The sequence below is a fragment of the Gadus macrocephalus genome, chromosome 14 (genome assembly GCF_031168955.1).
Source record: "Gadus macrocephalus chromosome 14, ASM3116895v1".
In the NCBI taxonomy this organism is placed as follows: domain Eukaryota; kingdom Metazoa; phylum Chordata; class Actinopteri; order Gadiformes; family Gadidae; genus Gadus; species Gadus macrocephalus.
Window position 1 is genome coordinate 23,815,386 of NC_082395.1, and position 17,808 is coordinate 23,833,193.

Below are 17,808 nucleotides of genomic sequence, written 5' to 3' on the forward strand. Positions count from 1 at the left end.
CACGAAACGTACACTGTCAACGAATGCTTTTGGCGACTGGGTTGCCTCTCAGATATACGTGTTTCTAACAAGATGATATCATCAAAAGTTACATAAAGTAACAGTTTAATAACACAAACGCAGGAAGCACGTGAGCTGCTAGTTTAGCGAAAGCAGCCTAACAACCTGACGTTGAAACATGCGAGCGATCCGATCAAATCCTAATAACTATAAAACTAAAGATCAGACACAATCACTGACTGAAGATTATGCAAGTAAAAAGTATATTTCTCGCTAGAAATGTTATTAGAAACACGTTTAACGGTGAATCGGTCCTAAAATATTGCATTTCCCATTCAGATAATAAAGATTAATAAAGATCATACACATTCACTGACTGAAGATTATGTAAGGAAAATTTACATTTCTCGCTAGAAATGTCATTAGAAACGCGTTTAATGGTGTATCTGTCCTAAAATATTGCATTTCCCATTCGGATAATAAATATTAATATAAACTACGCCGTGTTCCGGAGCCGCGGGGGATTCTGGGAATTGGGGTTGTCAGTTGACAAATGGGGCTTTTGTTAACTTGTTTTGTTGTTAGGATTAAGTGGGGTTGATGGGTTCGGGATGTTATGTGGTTGTGTGTTGTTCTATTAACATTGTTCGTGTGTTCATTGTTGTCGACACCGTCACCGAGAGTGACGTGACCATCGTTTCGTGCAGCTGTTCCGTGTTGAAGTCTCGTTCAATAAAAACCAACTCTCGTTGTCGAGCGTGCCCCCCCCCCCTACAAACGTGTCTCCCCCCCCTCAACAAACGTGTCGTCGTCGTCGTCCCCCTTCAACTAACGTGTTCCCCCCCCCCCCCCCCCCCCCCCCCCCTACAATCGTGTCGTCGTCCCCCCCCTCAACAAACGTGTCTCCCCCCCCCCCTCCCCGGTCAACAACAGTCTACCTCCCCCCCCCCCCCCCCTAAACAATCGTGTCGACAATTTGCCGCGAAAGCCGTGAAACCCAAACCCCGAAACCCGCCTCCACAGCGGCACGCGTGGATACTGTAGGTATAACACGCTGTTTTTACGTTGTAATAGTACGTCTCCAGTGTTCATGGAAACGTACACCGTCGACGTTTTTTCTTGGCGACTGGGTTGTGTCTCCTCCCTCCTGTCTCCTCCCTCCTGCCTCCTGTCTCCTCCCTCCTCCCTCCTGTCTCCTCCCTCCTCCCTCCTGTCTCCTCCCTCCTGTTTCCTGTCTCCTCCCTCCTCCCTCCTGTCTCCTCCCTCCTGCCTCCTGCCTCCTGTCTCCTGTCTCCTGCCTCCTGTCTCCTCCCTCCTGTCTCCTGCCTCCTGTCTCCTGCCTCCAGCAGCAGACCCAGCAGGGCTATTTGTCAGGACGACTGATGTCTGGTCCAAGACACACACTCATACACATGAGCAGCAGTGCAAGTAGCCTACATAGCTATCTCTCAGCTAACTCTCCATGTAGCACTGTCGTGCAGCCTGCAGGTAGGCTCACAGAACATGTGGAGGTCGGATGAGAGCTTATCAGTTCAGTAGGGAACTAATCTGCGTCCTTTATGTATTAACAACCGCAAAAATTATTGGATTTGGGAGGCAGACGCCAGCCATGGTTAAAAGATGAAAACAAATGTAAAATGCAGTTAGAATGCAGGTTAGAATCATATAATCACCACAAAAAGGGGCATACAATGGCAGGTTACAACAGCAAGGTGTGAATGTTATTGCAGGTATTGTCTGTCAGTAAACTTAGTGATGGGGGGGGGGGGGGGGATGTTGCATCAGATGTGCAGACTGAGGGAGTGTGGTCTTCAGCGCTGTGTTTTTCAGGTTGTTTTGGCATTGCTTCAGAGCCGTGCTCCTGGGGCTGAAGCTAATGGCCCTCTGAGGAGAGAGCAGCCCCCTGATCCCGGCTCCCTGTGCACACACAGTCAGCCTATTGACTAAACAGTCATCAAAGGGCCAAGGCAATTAGGTTTTATACCGATGGCTTTACAGACCCTTTGCCGTGCGGTTATTGAAGACGGATTACAGAACAACTTAATGTCTGGGCTGTCAGCAGGAAGTTAGTCTTCATGGAGGGAGGGACGGTCACACAACTACGGGTTTGATTCCCCCGCCTAGGATCTTACAGACCGCACATTGTGAGACGCTCAGATGCATGTGTTTGGTCTCTCTAAATTATATTTATCTGAGCTTACTAACCCTGTTATACGTACTGTTTAGATATTGTATTTACGGTATAATTCAAGCGGGGTTCTTCCATTGTGATATGCAGGCGCCTTATGTTGGACTAAATGCTTCCCAAAGGTTACGTCTCATTAGAGACAGACACAATGTGACATCGGATTACTGAGATCATTCGTTCTGTCGCTCGCCTCGCGAGGATGATACACTCACACACTGCACCGCTACTCATGCGTGTTTACGATGAGAGAGCAAACGTCCCCGCCGCTCAAACCCACGGAGCTTAATGTCCAATACGTGAACGCGTCCGCAATGCGCGGAGACACAGTCCGCAGTATGAACCGCTGTGTGTTTCTGGTATCAGGCCGCCGCGGCGGGACTGTGAAGCATGATGTCAGGGGGCGTTGCACATGATTACCTGGAGCTGTTTGCACCTGTTGGCCTGCTCTCCGTCTCCAGAGAGGATCGGAGTGGGGGGGACATGAGCGCAAACACCCATAAGTTCAGTGATCTCTAGTTGTGAGAGCGTTGTGTAACACAACAGGGATCACTACTCTCTCTACGGACGTGAGAACGACAGGAGAGACAAACAAGCACCATGGGTTTACAGCTGTGGTGAGCTCACTCTCTCTACACAGAACTTTTCCCAGTTCCCATTGAATCCATCAATCCATTGATCAGTTGATCCAACCATCTAGGAATCCATCCATCCATCTATCAATCCATCGATCAATCAATGATTCATTCCATCCCCCCTTCCCCCCCTGCTAGTCCTCTGTCTCCCATGCTCTGCTCGCCACGACAACGGGCCAAACAGAGTGGTCCATCCTCTCCTCCCGGGGGGCCCTGGGGAGATCTCTGGTCCCTGCTGCTGGTCCTGAGGAGAGGGGCCCGGTGTGGACCCAGGAGGGGCTCCGCTGAGGAGCTGTCCTCCGCCCTCTCAGACGGAGGCAGAGGAACAGAGACTTCACTACTCCTGGACTGCTGAGCTTCTACCTGCTGAGCTTCTCCTTTACACACTATACTTATGTCATATTTAAGTATATGCTACACGTGAAAAGCCAAAAATAAACAAGTCAACACTTTTTGCCGGGATTTATTTGTTTTTATTAACGTGACGAGACAGACATTTTGCGATGAAAACAATATCTCGAGTTTGAGATCTTTGGCATTGGATATTGCCCTATATCCCGAGATAGCGAACCAATCAAATCGCACCAGCTTAGGAGGTTCACGTGTAGCATATACTAAATATATATATATGTATATAATAATATATATTGAGCAAGCTAGCATGTTGTAATCAACATAACGGCACATGTCAAGTTTAATATAATCACGAACAGAAGGTGGTGAGACACCATTTGGGTTCATCTCCGAATCAAGCTATTGGAGGGACCCCTGCTCTGCGGTCCAACAAGATGTCTGTCCTTGCCTCTGGGGGCTCGGGCCAGGGGGGGGGTCATAAACATATGGCTGTTCAGACTGTAACTGGGATTAAGGGCTATACAAATAAAGTGAAAGCGTCAGTAGAGTTGACAGAACACTGTGGTTTTGAGAGTTCTAAAAGTCTCCTGCCTCTGACTTTAAAACATTGTTTTCTTAATTGTGTATTTTAAAGGAGACATATTATGTTTTTTTTCCCAGCAAGTAAACATAGTATTTGAGTTCCAGAAAACTTGTTTTTGAAGCTGTTTGCTGGAAATAGCTTTTAGGAAAAAAATCTCGCCTACCGCTATTCCCCTCTCTTTCAGTCCATTCAGAATGCGCTGTTTCTGGTGTCTGTAGCTTTAATGCAAATGAGCTGCTGCCCATTGACCAATGAGCTGTCAGACTGAACCACAGCATGGAGGAGAAGGGATTGTTGCTGTTTGCTGACTCCTGGAGCTCTATATCTATAAAATATAATATAATATAATATAATATAATATAATATAATATAATAATAATAATATTATGTATGGGTATTTATATAATAGTATAACCAATATCACAACCAAAAGCTATCTGCGCCTCGGATGATATTATGAATCATAAAGACTGCGTCAGACGTCTCTGGTACTTCCACAACAAGTAAAGACTCTCAGTGGGGGATATCTCGGCCATGGTTGAGAATTGGGGGAGAAGAATTGGGGGAAAGGAACTTTGGCCTCCACTCTCTGAAGTCCATGAACCGCGACATGGAGGAGAAAGGGATTGTACTCCGGGAGCTGAGCTGCCAGACTGCCGCCGGCGGCAGTCTGGCAGCTCCGGCGGGGGAAGCTCGGCGGTAGTCCGAAAGCTCAGACAAGTTCCCCCCGCCGGAGCTGCTGTTAGGAGGGGAATAGGGAATTGGAGGTAATATTCAACTGTGCCCCCTTCCTACGTAGGAGGGGGGGCCAAAACCGAGGCAAGGGTACTTTCAGAAAGGCATACCTCACTCAATAAATTTTGTATGCGTGTGGGGCACCAGAGACCCAAAACAACACCCCAAATCCCAGGGAAAGTGTTGTTTTCATAATATGTATTAATGGCAGTTAGTACCTTTGGTCTGACAAAGGACAGGGCTTGGGGGTTTGTACCCTCCGTGTGCTCTCCTCCTCCCCGCGGACACCAGAGAAAGTCGGCCCAGGGTCGGAGCCCATCGATCCGGAGGTGAGCCACCGGAGAATGGCCTGCCGTGCTGGAGATATTCCTTCACACTGTCCCTGACATTTCATCACCAGAGCCCCCCCCCCCCCGGCCTGGCCCTCTCTCCCTCCCCCGTGACCTCCCTCCACCGCCCGTCGTTATTTATTAAGAGCCTGCGGCCGTGTCAGGTATGATCGCCGCCGCACCAGATGGTTTATCACAGAGCATGGCGTGCTGCGGCGTCCTGATCCCAGTGCGTGATGGGTGGCCAGGCGGGGGGGCAGGGGGGAGGGGGGCAGGGAGGGCAGGGGGGAGGGGGGGGCAGGGGGGGAGGGGGGGGAGGACCTGACAGGACTTTAGAGCACTGTCCATCATGGGATTTAACGTACGGGGAACCTGCAGGGACTCTGCATCTGTTGTCCTGGATTGTGATGCATCATATCACACACACGCACACACACATGTACACACACACACACACACACACACTCACATACACATGCACACGCACGCACACACACACACACACACACACACACACACACACACACACACACACACACACACACACACACACACACACACACACACACGCACACACCCACACACAAGCACATGCACACACATACACACACACACACACACACACACACACATGCACCCACCCAAACACACACACACACACACACACACACACACACACACACACACACACACACACACACACACACACACACACACACACACACACACACACACACACACACACACACACACACACACAATTGGACCAACCTCCTACTGAGCTCTAGGTTTAGTGGTTGCACTGGTTTTGCTTGGAATTCTGTCATTTCAGGTTGATCATATTGAAAGGACCACAGTGATAAGGTGGAGGAAACGTTGGACTTTGGTTGGCCGCAGTCCACTGGCCTTCATCGGCCAAAAGAACCTCATTAAAGGAAGTGCTCACAATGCACCATCACCTACAGTTATTATATCACATTAATGGATGCTTAATCAAAAGCGGGTTTCTGCCCCTGGACAGGTGGTTTTACCCTGGTAGGTGAAGGGGGCATATAGATATTGAAATTATGTAACATACATTATGGAACATTATTTGTGTGTCCAAATATGGCCGCTGAAAAGTATTGTCTGTTCTTTTGTTTGACTGACTGACAACGATGATCAAAGAGATTTGACATTCGTATTGAATCCCCTGCAGCCTCCAGCCCTCCACACACACTGAGGTTTTCCATCGGGGAACTGAGGCTGCTCATCACACATCTTCTCTTTTGCATGAAAAAAACTGTTCTGTTGCAGCCATCTCTTACCTTGAAGAAGGAGGGGAAACAGTTCTAAGAATGACAAGGTGTTCCAGAATGAGAACAAAGAGTCACTAACAACATACTATACATGCATTAACCTAATACTCTTACAGAACTACAGCACTAGTATGACCTTCAGTAACTAGTTTTGAATCAGATACAGTATAAATAAAGCTCTATTATACACTACACACATACAGGTATAGAAGTCGTAAATATAGAGGCATCTATTCCAAATCAGGAACCACCTAGGACCTGGTACCCAGAAGCTGAACGGGACAGGCCGTTCTGTCAGTCCGTTTGTGAAATGGATCCAAAGTGCTCTGAAGCCTTTCTCCCGCTGACCCCCTCAGACTCCACTGGGCTTCAGGCTGCTGGACAGGGGGCTGTGAACATCCTCTGTGGCGTGTAGTGATGCAGGGTATTTTCTGCCTTTGAGCACTAAGCGGACTGAATGAAGGACCCCTGGAAAGGAATGGAGCCCACACTCCTCATTAGAGCCTCTCAATGTGCACAACCTTGGTTTGCGTTAACAGAGAAACACATTTTAACGTACCCACCGCAACGCCTGAGTGTGTGTGTGGGCGGAGGCACGCGTCTGTGTGGCTGTGTGTGGGTGTGTGTGTGTGTGTGTGTGTGTGTCTGTGTCTGTGTATGTTTGTTTGAGTATCTGTAGGTGTAAGTAGGCGTGCGTGCCATGAGTTTGGTGACAGCATTTCATTTTCTCCAGACCTTTGTCCATTTTCTCATTATCTCCCCCATCCTCCTGCTCCCCCATTAATCCCATCAGCACCTCTAGTGCTGGGAGGAGAGTGCTCACTGGGAGCCACTCTTCAGATAAACGCTTCCATTCAGCCTGCATTGGTGCGACTTCAGAGGTTTTCTATAAATATCACTCCCACAGTTTCAGTCCTTTGTCACGCACACGCGCACATACACAGACACACAGACTCTCTCACACACACACGGACACACACACACACACACTCACTCTCACGCAGACACACACTCACTCTCACACACACACACACGCACATACACCAACACTAACACACACGCACACATACAAACATACACACACATACTCACTCTCACGCACACACATACGCAGACACACACAATCACTCTCTGAAGCAAAAACACACAAACACACTTGCAAGCACACACACTAACAAACACATGCAAGCACATGCACACACAACTCAAACACGCATTTATGCTCAGTGATATCTTTCTATTCTCCAGTCTTTTCATTTCTCTCTAATCAACAGAAGGTTTCCTCCTATGCCTTCTGCCTCTCTCTCTCTCTCTCTCTCTCTCTCTCTCTCTCTCTCTCTCTCTCTCTCTCTCTCTCTCTCTCCCCCAATGGGTTCCTGCCCCCCCCTTACACTGCCATGCATGTTCCTGCAACTGAAGAGCGGCGATATGGGAGGAGGGGGAGGAGGGGGAAGAGGAGGAGGAGGAGGAGAAGGGGGAAGAGGAGGAGGAGGAGGAAGAAGAGGAGGAAGAGAAGGAGGAGGAGGAGGAGAAGGAGGACAGGGAGGTTGAGGAAGAGGAGGAAGAGGAGAAGAAGGAGGAGGAGTAGGAGGAGGAGGAGGGAGAAGAGGAAGAGAAGGCTCAGAGATAGATAGGATGTGTGCATATCCCGTCCGGAGCAGAGGAAGCTATAAGAGATGGAGCTCCCCCCCATACCCCCCCCCCCCCCCCCCGCCGACTGTGGTCCGGGGCACAGGGTCCGTTTGGGGGGGGGGGTGGGGGGGGGGCTCCCGGAACGCCGGGGGCTGCTTGATGGAGGGTGGGCGGCTGGAGAGGACCACGATGGATCAGGGAACACATTAGCGGAGAGACGGGCTCATCCGTATTCCAGACTGATATCTGATCAATAACACGGCCTGGGTGCATGCATGTAGTGTCAAAATGAGGGCTTCTTTCTTTACCTTCATTACCTTCATTTAAGACAGGCTGAACCCAATAATGAGGTTCCTATTGGTTTCATTCAATACATAGAAACACATCGGCCTATTAAACCCTGCCAGCCTCCTCCGCCTCTTTCTCAGGAGACTGATTGGCTTCTGACGGGCGCGCCCCCTGTGGTCATCGTGTGAAGCGCACGGTGCCGCGGGGGGTTTAAAAGCTTCTGCAAACAAGGAGCGACTGACAGTTTCAATAGGTTCTGCACCGGAGGAAGTTGACTGTTAACTCGCTGTACGACGGAAGGACCTACAAACTCAGGATGGCCACTAAGACGCAGCAGCCTCCTCAGCTCCAGCTGGCTGAGATCACCGCGGCGCAGTTCATCGACATCTGGAAGCATTACGACGCAGACGGTCAGTCAAATTTCTGCATTCATGGACATTTTAAGTTACCTTTATAAAAAAAAAAAATGTTTTTGCGCGGTATAACTCTTGATTGTCGTTAGAGACGAACGTTTTTCCAAATTGCAGGTGCTTTAAATGCATTTAACAGTGCATTTAAATAACTCGGTAGCCTATCTTAATTTTAAAGTTGTTAATAATGAATTGGAAAAGGTCGAAAAATATTTTCATATTGTTTACAATCTTTTAATTATTACACTGAAATCTATTATTTGGAAGAAACACAAGTAAAGCCTATACGATTTCATAACCGAGTAGGCTATACTATCAGTATACTTACTATTTACTACTATTGGATGGGTTAGTAATAACTAATAACTGATTGAATTTATATAGTGCTTTTCTAGACACTCAAAGACGCTTTTTACAGTGAAGGGGACCTCACTCACCACCACCAGTGTATTGCACCCACTTGGGTGATGCACGGCAGCCAATCTGCGCCAGAACGCTCACCACACACCAGCTTGAGGTGGAGTGAGGGAATTAATGAGTCAGCCAATTATACAGGAGGATGATCAGGGGTCCCGATTGAATGAGCCTGGTTGGGTAGTTTTAGCCATGACCCCGGGAAAGCCCCTACTCCTTGCGATAAGTGCCCCCTGGGATCTTTTATGACCTCAGTGAGTCAGGACCTCAGTTTTACGTCTCCTCTGAAGGACGGAGGCCTGCAAGGTTAAAAAATGTAGATTTAATGCACGCAGCATGAATGAATGAATGAATTCTAGAGCATGTCCCAATGGGTAGATGGATGCATGAATGAATGAATCCTAGAGCGTCGTCACCATGGATAGATGGATGGATGAATGGATGAATGGCTGAATGGATGGATGAATGGCCGGATAAATTATGCTCTTCACGCAGACTCCTATTGACCTTTCGACGAGTGGCTCCGATGACCTGCAGGGCGGCGCTGAAATTGGCTGAAAGATGCTGAGGTTTTAATGTCCGTCTCCACGGGCATTAAATCTACCAGCGCAGCCGCATGGGCACGGCCAATCACAAGGACTCTGGAGGCTGACTGAAACATCATCCCATTGGGGCGTCCCGGGTCTCTGGGGAACAGGTCCCTGGTCTCTGGGGAACAGGTCCCTGGTCTCTGGGGAACTGGTCCCTGGTCTCTGGGGAACAGGTCCCTGGTCTCTGGGGAACAGGTCCCTGGTCTCTGAGGAACTGGTCCCTGGTCTCTGGGGAGCAGGTCCCTGATCTCTGGGGAACAGGTCCCTGGTCTGTGAGGGACTGGTCTCTGGGGAACAGGTCCCTGGTCTCTGGGGAACAGGTCCCTGGTCTCTGGGGAACAGGTCCCTGGTCTGTGGGGAACAGGTCCCTGGTCTGTGGGGAACAGGTCCCTGGTTTCTGGGGAAGAGGTCCACAGTGGCATCCTTAGACCTTCCTTTAAGAAGAGGATACAGAAAGATGTTTCTGCATTCTCTCAGGAAACAAGGGTCACACATAATGACTCTGGCTTCTGTAACTTAATCGTATACTGCTGCAGTGAACCAGTCAGATTAACACATTCATAACCCTAAAGCAGTCATCCCTCTGAACCAGTGACAATAACACATTCATAACCCTAAAGCAGTCATCACTCAACCCGTTGCAATGACACATTCATAACCCTAAAGCAGTCATCACTCTGGACCAGTCAGATTAACATATTCATAACCGTAAAGCAGTCATCCCTCTGAACCAGTGACAATAACACCTTCATAACCCTAAAGCAGCATTCTGATTGGAGGAGGATGAGGAGGCTCTACCCTTCCTTGTGTTGGCCGTGCTGAATTACAATGAAAGGCGTGTATATAAATATTGATCTATCTCTAGATTAATAGCCCTCTCTCCATCTCCATATCAATAAAAAAAATACTGTATCTATCTATATATATATATTGTATCTCAGCATCATTAGGACTCAATGATTCTGTTTGTTGCCTCGGGCATCAACACTCTGTCCGTCAGCCTCATTAATTGCGCAGCATTGTAATGACGCATCCTTTCAGCACAGACAAAAGATCATTCCCATTAGTTCCAGGCATGTGTTTGTAATTTTGATTTGCTTAATGCACACAAACAAAATGTCTGACACATTAACATTGGGATTGACTTGATGTCATTTTGATCAGTTAACTCTAATTGAATGATGAGATAATCTACCGCAGCTGTTCTGTGCCGTGGAGAGGCACACGGAGGCTGATCTATGGTGCCCAGCTCACCATTGGCTTTAGCTGGTCTATACCTAACAATGCGTCTGGATCACACAGATAACTTATCTTGAAGGTTTGGGCTCCAGATATTTAAGGGCGTAATGCTGCCTCTAAATCAAACAGGAACTGATAAAATAGCTCAAAACCTGCTCTAGTCATCATGACACTTCTTAACTGAATACTAGGGCTCAGGGAAACCCCTAGGAGCAGAGGGTCCAGAATCAGCAGTTATTTAACACAGGGGGTCGAGTTGTTCCTGGAGTTCTGCTAAACCGACGCCCAGATTGTGATCTGTCGATCACCCTGGAGAGAGGCGAGGTTAGAGAGTCAAAATGATCACAATAGGCTGAGAGGATTAAGAGATAAAGCGTCTGGACAGGCCAGGGCCTAATAATGTGGTAGATTGAAATACGATTTTAAGAAAGTGTAAAATAATCGGACAATCCCCACAGCTACTGGTAGCAGAAAGGACATTTTGGATGAAATAAGGTCCCAGCAGGTCATATGACGTCCTGCTACGAAGCCTCCAGAAGGACACAGATGATGAGATGCCCTAATAAGCATCACTTTGATCACCACTTCACCCCAGGGCACAACACCACATCCTTAATGCTGCATGTGCTCCCACTGCTCGCAATATTGTCTTATTCACCAAAACCCTTTCGAAAGATAGGAAGATCCACTCCCTCCAAGTAGGAAGACATTTCTTGGACAGATCGCCATGGAGATGTCCAATCAGCGAATCAGAGGGAGTGGCTGAGAACAATGATGCTGAGGTCGTGCGCTAGTTTGAGTTGTAGTCAAACGTTAGCGATTGGTTATGGCAGATCCAGAGTGGATCCAATCGTTTTAAACTCCAACAGACACCCACCCGCCTTCTAGGGAGTTAACGTTTGTCAATGGAGAGAGGCCAGATTCTCTGTGCAAGTAGTAGGATACGAGAGTAGTACGAGAGTCTGGTAGGACCAGGCTAGCTCGACCCAATGCGTTTCCTCAAATTTGTTTGAAAAGTCGAGATTTTACACTGAGTCTTTTTTTTTAGCTAAAGACACAGAAACATGATGCATGGTTAATCAGGCATTCAGAAGGGCGATGGACATCTGTGCTCCTCGGTCGTTCAGTGTGCAGAGAGTAGGGTGTCACGGGGCTAAGAGGCTGTGTCTCATCTCAACAGGCAACGGCTACATCGAAGGGACGGAGCTGGAGGGATTCTTCCATGAGCTGGAGGAGGCACGGGGTGGAGCAACTGTGGTGAGTGGGACCCCATGACCTCTGACCTGCGAAGGTCTGTCACATGAACTCTGACCTGCGAAGGTCTGTCACATGAACTCTGGCCTGAGAAGGTCTGTCAAACAGTGGAAGACAAACGAAGGGGATGGTTTCATGTTGAGGTTTGTTATCGGGAGGGCAAATTAACATGTACGTGCTGAAATTCCAGGACCCCAAAAACGTTGTCTTCAAGGAGAAGATGAAGGAGTTCATGGCAAATTTTGACAAGAACAAAGATGGGAGGATTGAAATGTCAGAGGTAACATAGCACCAATTGCAGTTTCCATCGATTTACATTCCATGTTTGAAGAGATGGTTTCATTTAATTAAATTAGCATTTTTATCATCTGGGGAGTGTAGTCTAATCCTTCTTTCTATCCATTCCTTTTTCCTAGTTAGCTACGATTCTGCCAACAGAGGAAAACTTCCTGCTCTGTTTCAGGCAATATGTCGGATCAAGCTCTGAGTTTATGACTGTGAGTATTGAGTATTTTTACTCAATAGTATTGAGTATTGAGTATTGAGTGTGGGTGTGTTTGTGTGGGTATTTGTGTTTGTGTGTGTGTTTGTGTGTGTGTGTGTGTGTGTGTGTGTGTGTGTGTGTGTGTGTGTGTGTGTCGAGGAGCACTTACCTAATTGTTAATAAGAATGATATGACTTATATGATCTCATTATATTAAATTCACACTATCTGTGCATAATGTGCTATTTTTAATTAATTGTAGTACATTTCCAGTTATTTGCTGATAACAGCAAAATGTTGAAAGCAGCATGATGTGACTATAAAGTTATTTTTTATTGTTGTTAGAGAAATAATAATAGGATGAAATTAAATATTAATCAAAAGACCAACCAGATTACGATACGTTTCATGATGCTATGTCAAGCCTGGGTCTATTGTCAGTGTTTATCGTTTTGATCCTGCAGCTTGTGTACAGCGATCAGGAGCATATGTGGTAATTAGCCTACATCTGACCTACTAACATGTCATCTCGAATCCCCTCCTTAGGCGTGGAGACTGTATGACAACGACCGCAGCGGATACATTGAGTCCAATGAGCTGAAGGTAAACCAACACAGACTGAACCTAATGTGGTTGTTTTAATGTGCGTTATCAGGTTAATCTGTCTTCCAGAATTTGGTTACAAAAAATACAATTTCATGTTGGTTCATTCTTTAAAAGGCTAATTAAAAACCATCTACTTCTGATTGGTTTTGATCAACTAATTAGCTATGGAGTGACTGAGAACATGTCTCTGTCTCTCAGGGCTTCCTGTCCGACCTGCTGAAGAAAGCCAACCGACATTACGACGACAAGAAGCTCAACGAGTACACGGCCACCATCGTACGTACGACCGAGCACAGATCTACCCAGAACGCAAAGTGAAGGACGCATATCGATGTCTATTTTAAACAAACACATTTATAAAGCCTTTAAAATACCCAGCAGCAATAACTTCAATATGTGTCCAACATACACTCTTAAGGTCGGATATGGCGTACTGCATGTTTCACCCAATTGGAACATTAAACATCTAAATGTGCTCTCGAATTGCTTGTCTAAATATTCTCCATGTTCCTCAGCTAAAGATGTTTGATCTTAATGGTGATGGCAAGCTGGGACTCTCTGAGATGGCAAGGTCAGTATGTGATACAAAGGACAATATGTGATACAGGGCAGCATGTGATACAGGGCAGCATGTGATACACAGGACAGCATATGATACAGGACCGTATATACACAGGACAGTATGTGATACACAGGACACTATGTGATACACAGGACAGCATATGATACAGGACAGTATGTGATACACAGCACAGATGTGGATCAGTATTTGATACACAGGACAGTGAGTTTCTCTCGTGTTTCTGGTTTGAAATTAGTGGCTTCGTGTTCAAACCTCTTTTTGTTTCTCTTAGGCTTCTGCCTGTTCAGGAAAACTTCCTGCTGAAGTTTCAAGTAAGATATCACATCAAGCAACTACACCAAAACACCCGATGTATACTTTATATATAGTAAAAATATCTCTCGACCCTTTTACCAAGACGATGTAGTGATTATTATTATTATCGGATTATTCTTTTCGAGGTGGTCGAGGTCTGTGTTTGAAACAGTGTCCGTGGAAACGTGTTTCTAATGCTTCAAAACCCTTGATGAGCGGGAGAGCGTCAGACCGTGACCCTTACCAGACGGATCATAGGTTTAAGACCCATGTCTTTAGTGCAGGGAGGTCATGAGGTCAAACAACACGCCAGCTCTATAGATCCACATCCCCGTTTCTTTAGGAGCAGTTGGGATTATGGATCAATCACTGTGCGCGTTAGAATCCAGTGTTACTGAACCATACGATCAGCCTTATGGGATCGTAGAGTTGTTTTCGCCATAGGTTCCAAATGGCTTTACTCATTTAAATTGGGCTACCATTATATTATTGTTAGTATTGTTATGTTGACGTTTTTTTGATGCAAACTGCAACTTCTCTTTAAAACTATCAACAGCGATTGGGTGACTTTATATATTTTCACAATGTACTGCAGTCTTTGAGGTTCTGCTCTTCCCCCTTCCTCGGGAGCTGACTTAGGTCCTCCTCTGTGTAAAGCTGCCATATGTATTCTGTACGTACCCAGGACTTCCAACTTGCAAGGGAATATCAACAATTCCTTTCAGATGTGGGATTAGTCTGTTCGTGCTGGATTAAACTCAGCGCTAATCCCAGTTACTATAATCTCCATAGATTAATATCACCGCTGGATTGGGGCCTGAGTCCCACTCTCTAGAAATAACCCCTGGTTTCTCACCCTTCTCTGTCTTCAGGACATTAAGCTGACCACCAAGGAGTTCAACGGCCTCTTCACCCTCTATGATAAGGTCTGTTCATGAGTCTTAATTCTAGTGTGAATATTAAGGGGTATTTGAACGTGTAAACTAAGACAAATCTCGACCTTCTACAAGCTACAGTCAACAGCGTGACTCTGACTAATCACTCCAGTTCACCTCACACTTCGCCCTTTTCCCACCAGGATGGTAATGGCTACATCGATGAGCAGGAGCTGGATGCCTTGCTCAAGGACCTCTGCGACAAAAAGAAAATGGTAATGGAGCCCGATCTCAGTGTCTTCCTAAATATCATAATCCTTCTATTGAAAGAACAGAATGTTTGTCTTTCTCATGAAGGACAACGTGTTCTCTAGAGACGTTCAAGGCACATCGTAACAGACACCAACACTGAGAGTAGTGCACAGTGTGTCACCGGTCAGACGGAAGGCCGTGTGTCTGTCTTTGTCTGAGCACAGGTCAGGCCGACGGCCGTGTGCTAACCTGTGTCTCTCCTCTCCGTCTGTGTGTCTGAGCCCCGGTCAGACGGACGGCCGTGTGTTAACCTGTCCCTCTCCTCCCTGTCCCCGTGGCTGCAGAAGGTGGGCCCGGGTGGGCTGGGGAGCTACAAGGCCAGCATCATGGCCCTGTCAGACGAAGGCAAGCTGTACCGCACCGAGCTGGAGATCGTCCTCTGCAAGGATTCCATGCTGTGAGCTCTCAGCCTGGCTGCTACAGGACCCCCCCTCCCCCCACACACACCAACCCCACCAGCACCAATGGCATGCATTTGATCCTAAACCACTTAAACTGCAAATTAATGTGCTACTCAGAGCACATGCATACATACACATACAGACACACAGACATACACACAAACACATACACACGCACACGCACACACACACACACACACACACACACACACACACACACACACACACACACAACCCTCTACCTCCCTCCCCCCTGGCTGCCTCCCTAGTACGGCAGTCCTCTCTGATTTACATGTGGTTGGATAGTGAAATATTTAATGTAAAACCTACCTTTTGCTCCTCGTTATAGTTATGCCTTTTTTATTTAACTGTTGAACTCTTTTTGCGTTCCAGATAATCTTTTATTTTTTGCATTCAACTTGTACTCTTCTATGGAAGACATTTCTAATGTCATGAATAAACAAACCTAAAGACACGTGTCACTCCTTGTTTCTATTATCATCACAAACCCCCCAGCTAGCTCCATGCTAGCCATTAGCCTGTGTTGCTTATTGGCTGCTGTGTTGACATTCCAGCTCATTTAACCACAGTACACCCTCCTTCAATTAAACTGAGGAGCCCGCGAGAGACTCCCTGACGCTACGGCACTCTCAAAGAAAGACTTCAGAGGAGGCGGGGCTTGGCCTCACTGGTGACACCTGCTGGAGGTGAGAGGGGGGCTCAACTCAGTCCTAAAGGCCACAGATATACAGCAGCTGCAGAGAGCTCCCTGCCTAAAAGACAGTACTATGAACATGGAATATATGTATTCAAGTCAAAGCATTGGGATATATGATGAATGTGTTTCACCAATGTTCTCTCAGGCATCATGGGATGGCGTACCTGTTATCAATTATGCATCAGCCCTTTAATGATTCATTGAAATCACTCACGACAACACTCTTACACACATGTGTGCGCACCCACCCACACATACACACACACACACACACACACCATACGCACCGCTGTAATCAACCAGCACACATCAGATTAAATATGTTATATATTCACACATTCTGTCAAGGTTTGGTTTAAAAAAGTTAAACACAAACTCACTGCTTCCCTCTCAGAGGCTCAGAGACCCCAGGACTGCAGACTGCTCGGCTACAGTGACGCTGAATGCTGGCTGGCCTTCAGAGATACAGGCTTCATGTGAACCTCTCTCTCCTCCTAACTCCTGGTGACGTTCAGATGACATTGAGCTGCTACGGAGACCTGTAGCTGTATGACCTAGCCCTGTAGCTGTATGACCTAGACCTGTAGATGATGACCTAGACCTGTAGCTGTATGACCTAGACCTGTAGATGATGACCTAGACCTGTAGCTGTATGACCTAGACCTGTAGATGCATTTTGGTGATGCTCCAGTCCAATTTCATAACAACCTATTTGTTTGTCATGGACTTTAAAGCGTGAGATTGTAAACGTATACAGGGCTGTGAGCGAAAGAGAGAGACAGGGAAAGGGAGAGAGAGAGAGAAAGAGAGAGAGAGATGAAAAAGAAGAGGGAGAGAGAGAATACTGTCACAGTATTTCCCAAGCTGCTTGGTAAATATGCGTGAAATATAGTTTCACTTCGCAAAAAACATGTGCATTGACCCACACACTAAGGGAGAGAGAGAGAGCTAGGATATCTGGATAGAAAATGTATGTGTTGCAGAATAAACGTTTGAGCAACATCATGTACAAAGGGAACGTGACCATGTGCCCACGGTGTCGTCTGCTCCGGGCCAGGAGCGTGTTCCCGCCAGGCGCTGCTGCCACTCAGCCTTAGAAGCTTTTTTCCTCCCCACCTTCACTTCTCTTTCTTCTCCTCCTCCTCTCCTCCAGCTCAGTGTCATGCTGATTCTGTTTCCTATCCCTCACCGTGAAATCACGTTCATGAAGCGTCTTAACGTCAGAGGATAATTGGCCTTTCGGAGGTTTGCGTGTAACAAAAGGAAATGAAGAATACATTGTGGAGAGTATAAGAGACAGTCTGGGGAAATAGGAAACTTATACCACAGAGCCATAATTAATACTCAATAAACACAGCACATCTTCCACAAAATAATGTATATTTGTTATGTAACAGATATAGCTTTATGAAGTATTACTATCAACTATAACAACTGTATAACTAGACACACACACACACACACACACACACACACACACACACACACACACACACACACACACACACACACACACACACACACACACACACACACACACGCACACTGTCCGTCAGTTTTCGGGGCATTTGATGTAAACCCAGAAGAGA

The 17,808-nt window shown here is 46.9% G+C and overlaps 1 protein-coding gene across 1 annotated transcript; it reads left to right on the top strand.

The window, feature by feature from the left end:
- Positions 1-8,261: 8,261 nt before the first annotated feature.
- Positions 8,262-15,976, top strand: LOC132472104 (calretinin-like). Its single transcript, XM_060071559.1, has 11 exons — positions 8,262-8,449; positions 11,873-11,949; positions 12,137-12,226; positions 12,363-12,443; positions 12,977-13,033; positions 13,235-13,312; positions 13,552-13,607; positions 13,891-13,930; positions 14,786-14,839; positions 14,992-15,063; positions 15,385-15,976. The coding sequence occupies exons 1-11, from the start codon at positions 8,356-8,358 to the stop codon at positions 15,499-15,501; spliced, it is 816 nt and encodes a 271-aa protein (XP_059927542.1). The 5' UTR covers positions 8,262-8,355; the 3' UTR covers positions 15,502-15,976.
- Positions 15,977-17,808: the final 1,832 nt, after the last annotated feature.

Bases quoted from the DNA above. Each gene is read 5' to 3' on its own strand.
- LOC132472104 (XM_060071559.1), top strand. From the start codon at position 8,356: ATGGCCACTAAGACGCAGCAGCCTCCTCAGCTCCAGCTGGCTGAGATC. The intron at 13,034-13,234 runs GTAAACCAACAC...TCTGTCTCTCAG, and splicing joins TTGAGTCCAATGAGCTGAAG to GGCTTCCTGTCCGACCTGCT. The intron at 13,608-13,890 runs GTCAGTATGTGA...TGTTTCTCTTAG, and splicing joins GGACTCTCTGAGATGGCAAG to GCTTCTGCCTGTTCAGGAAA.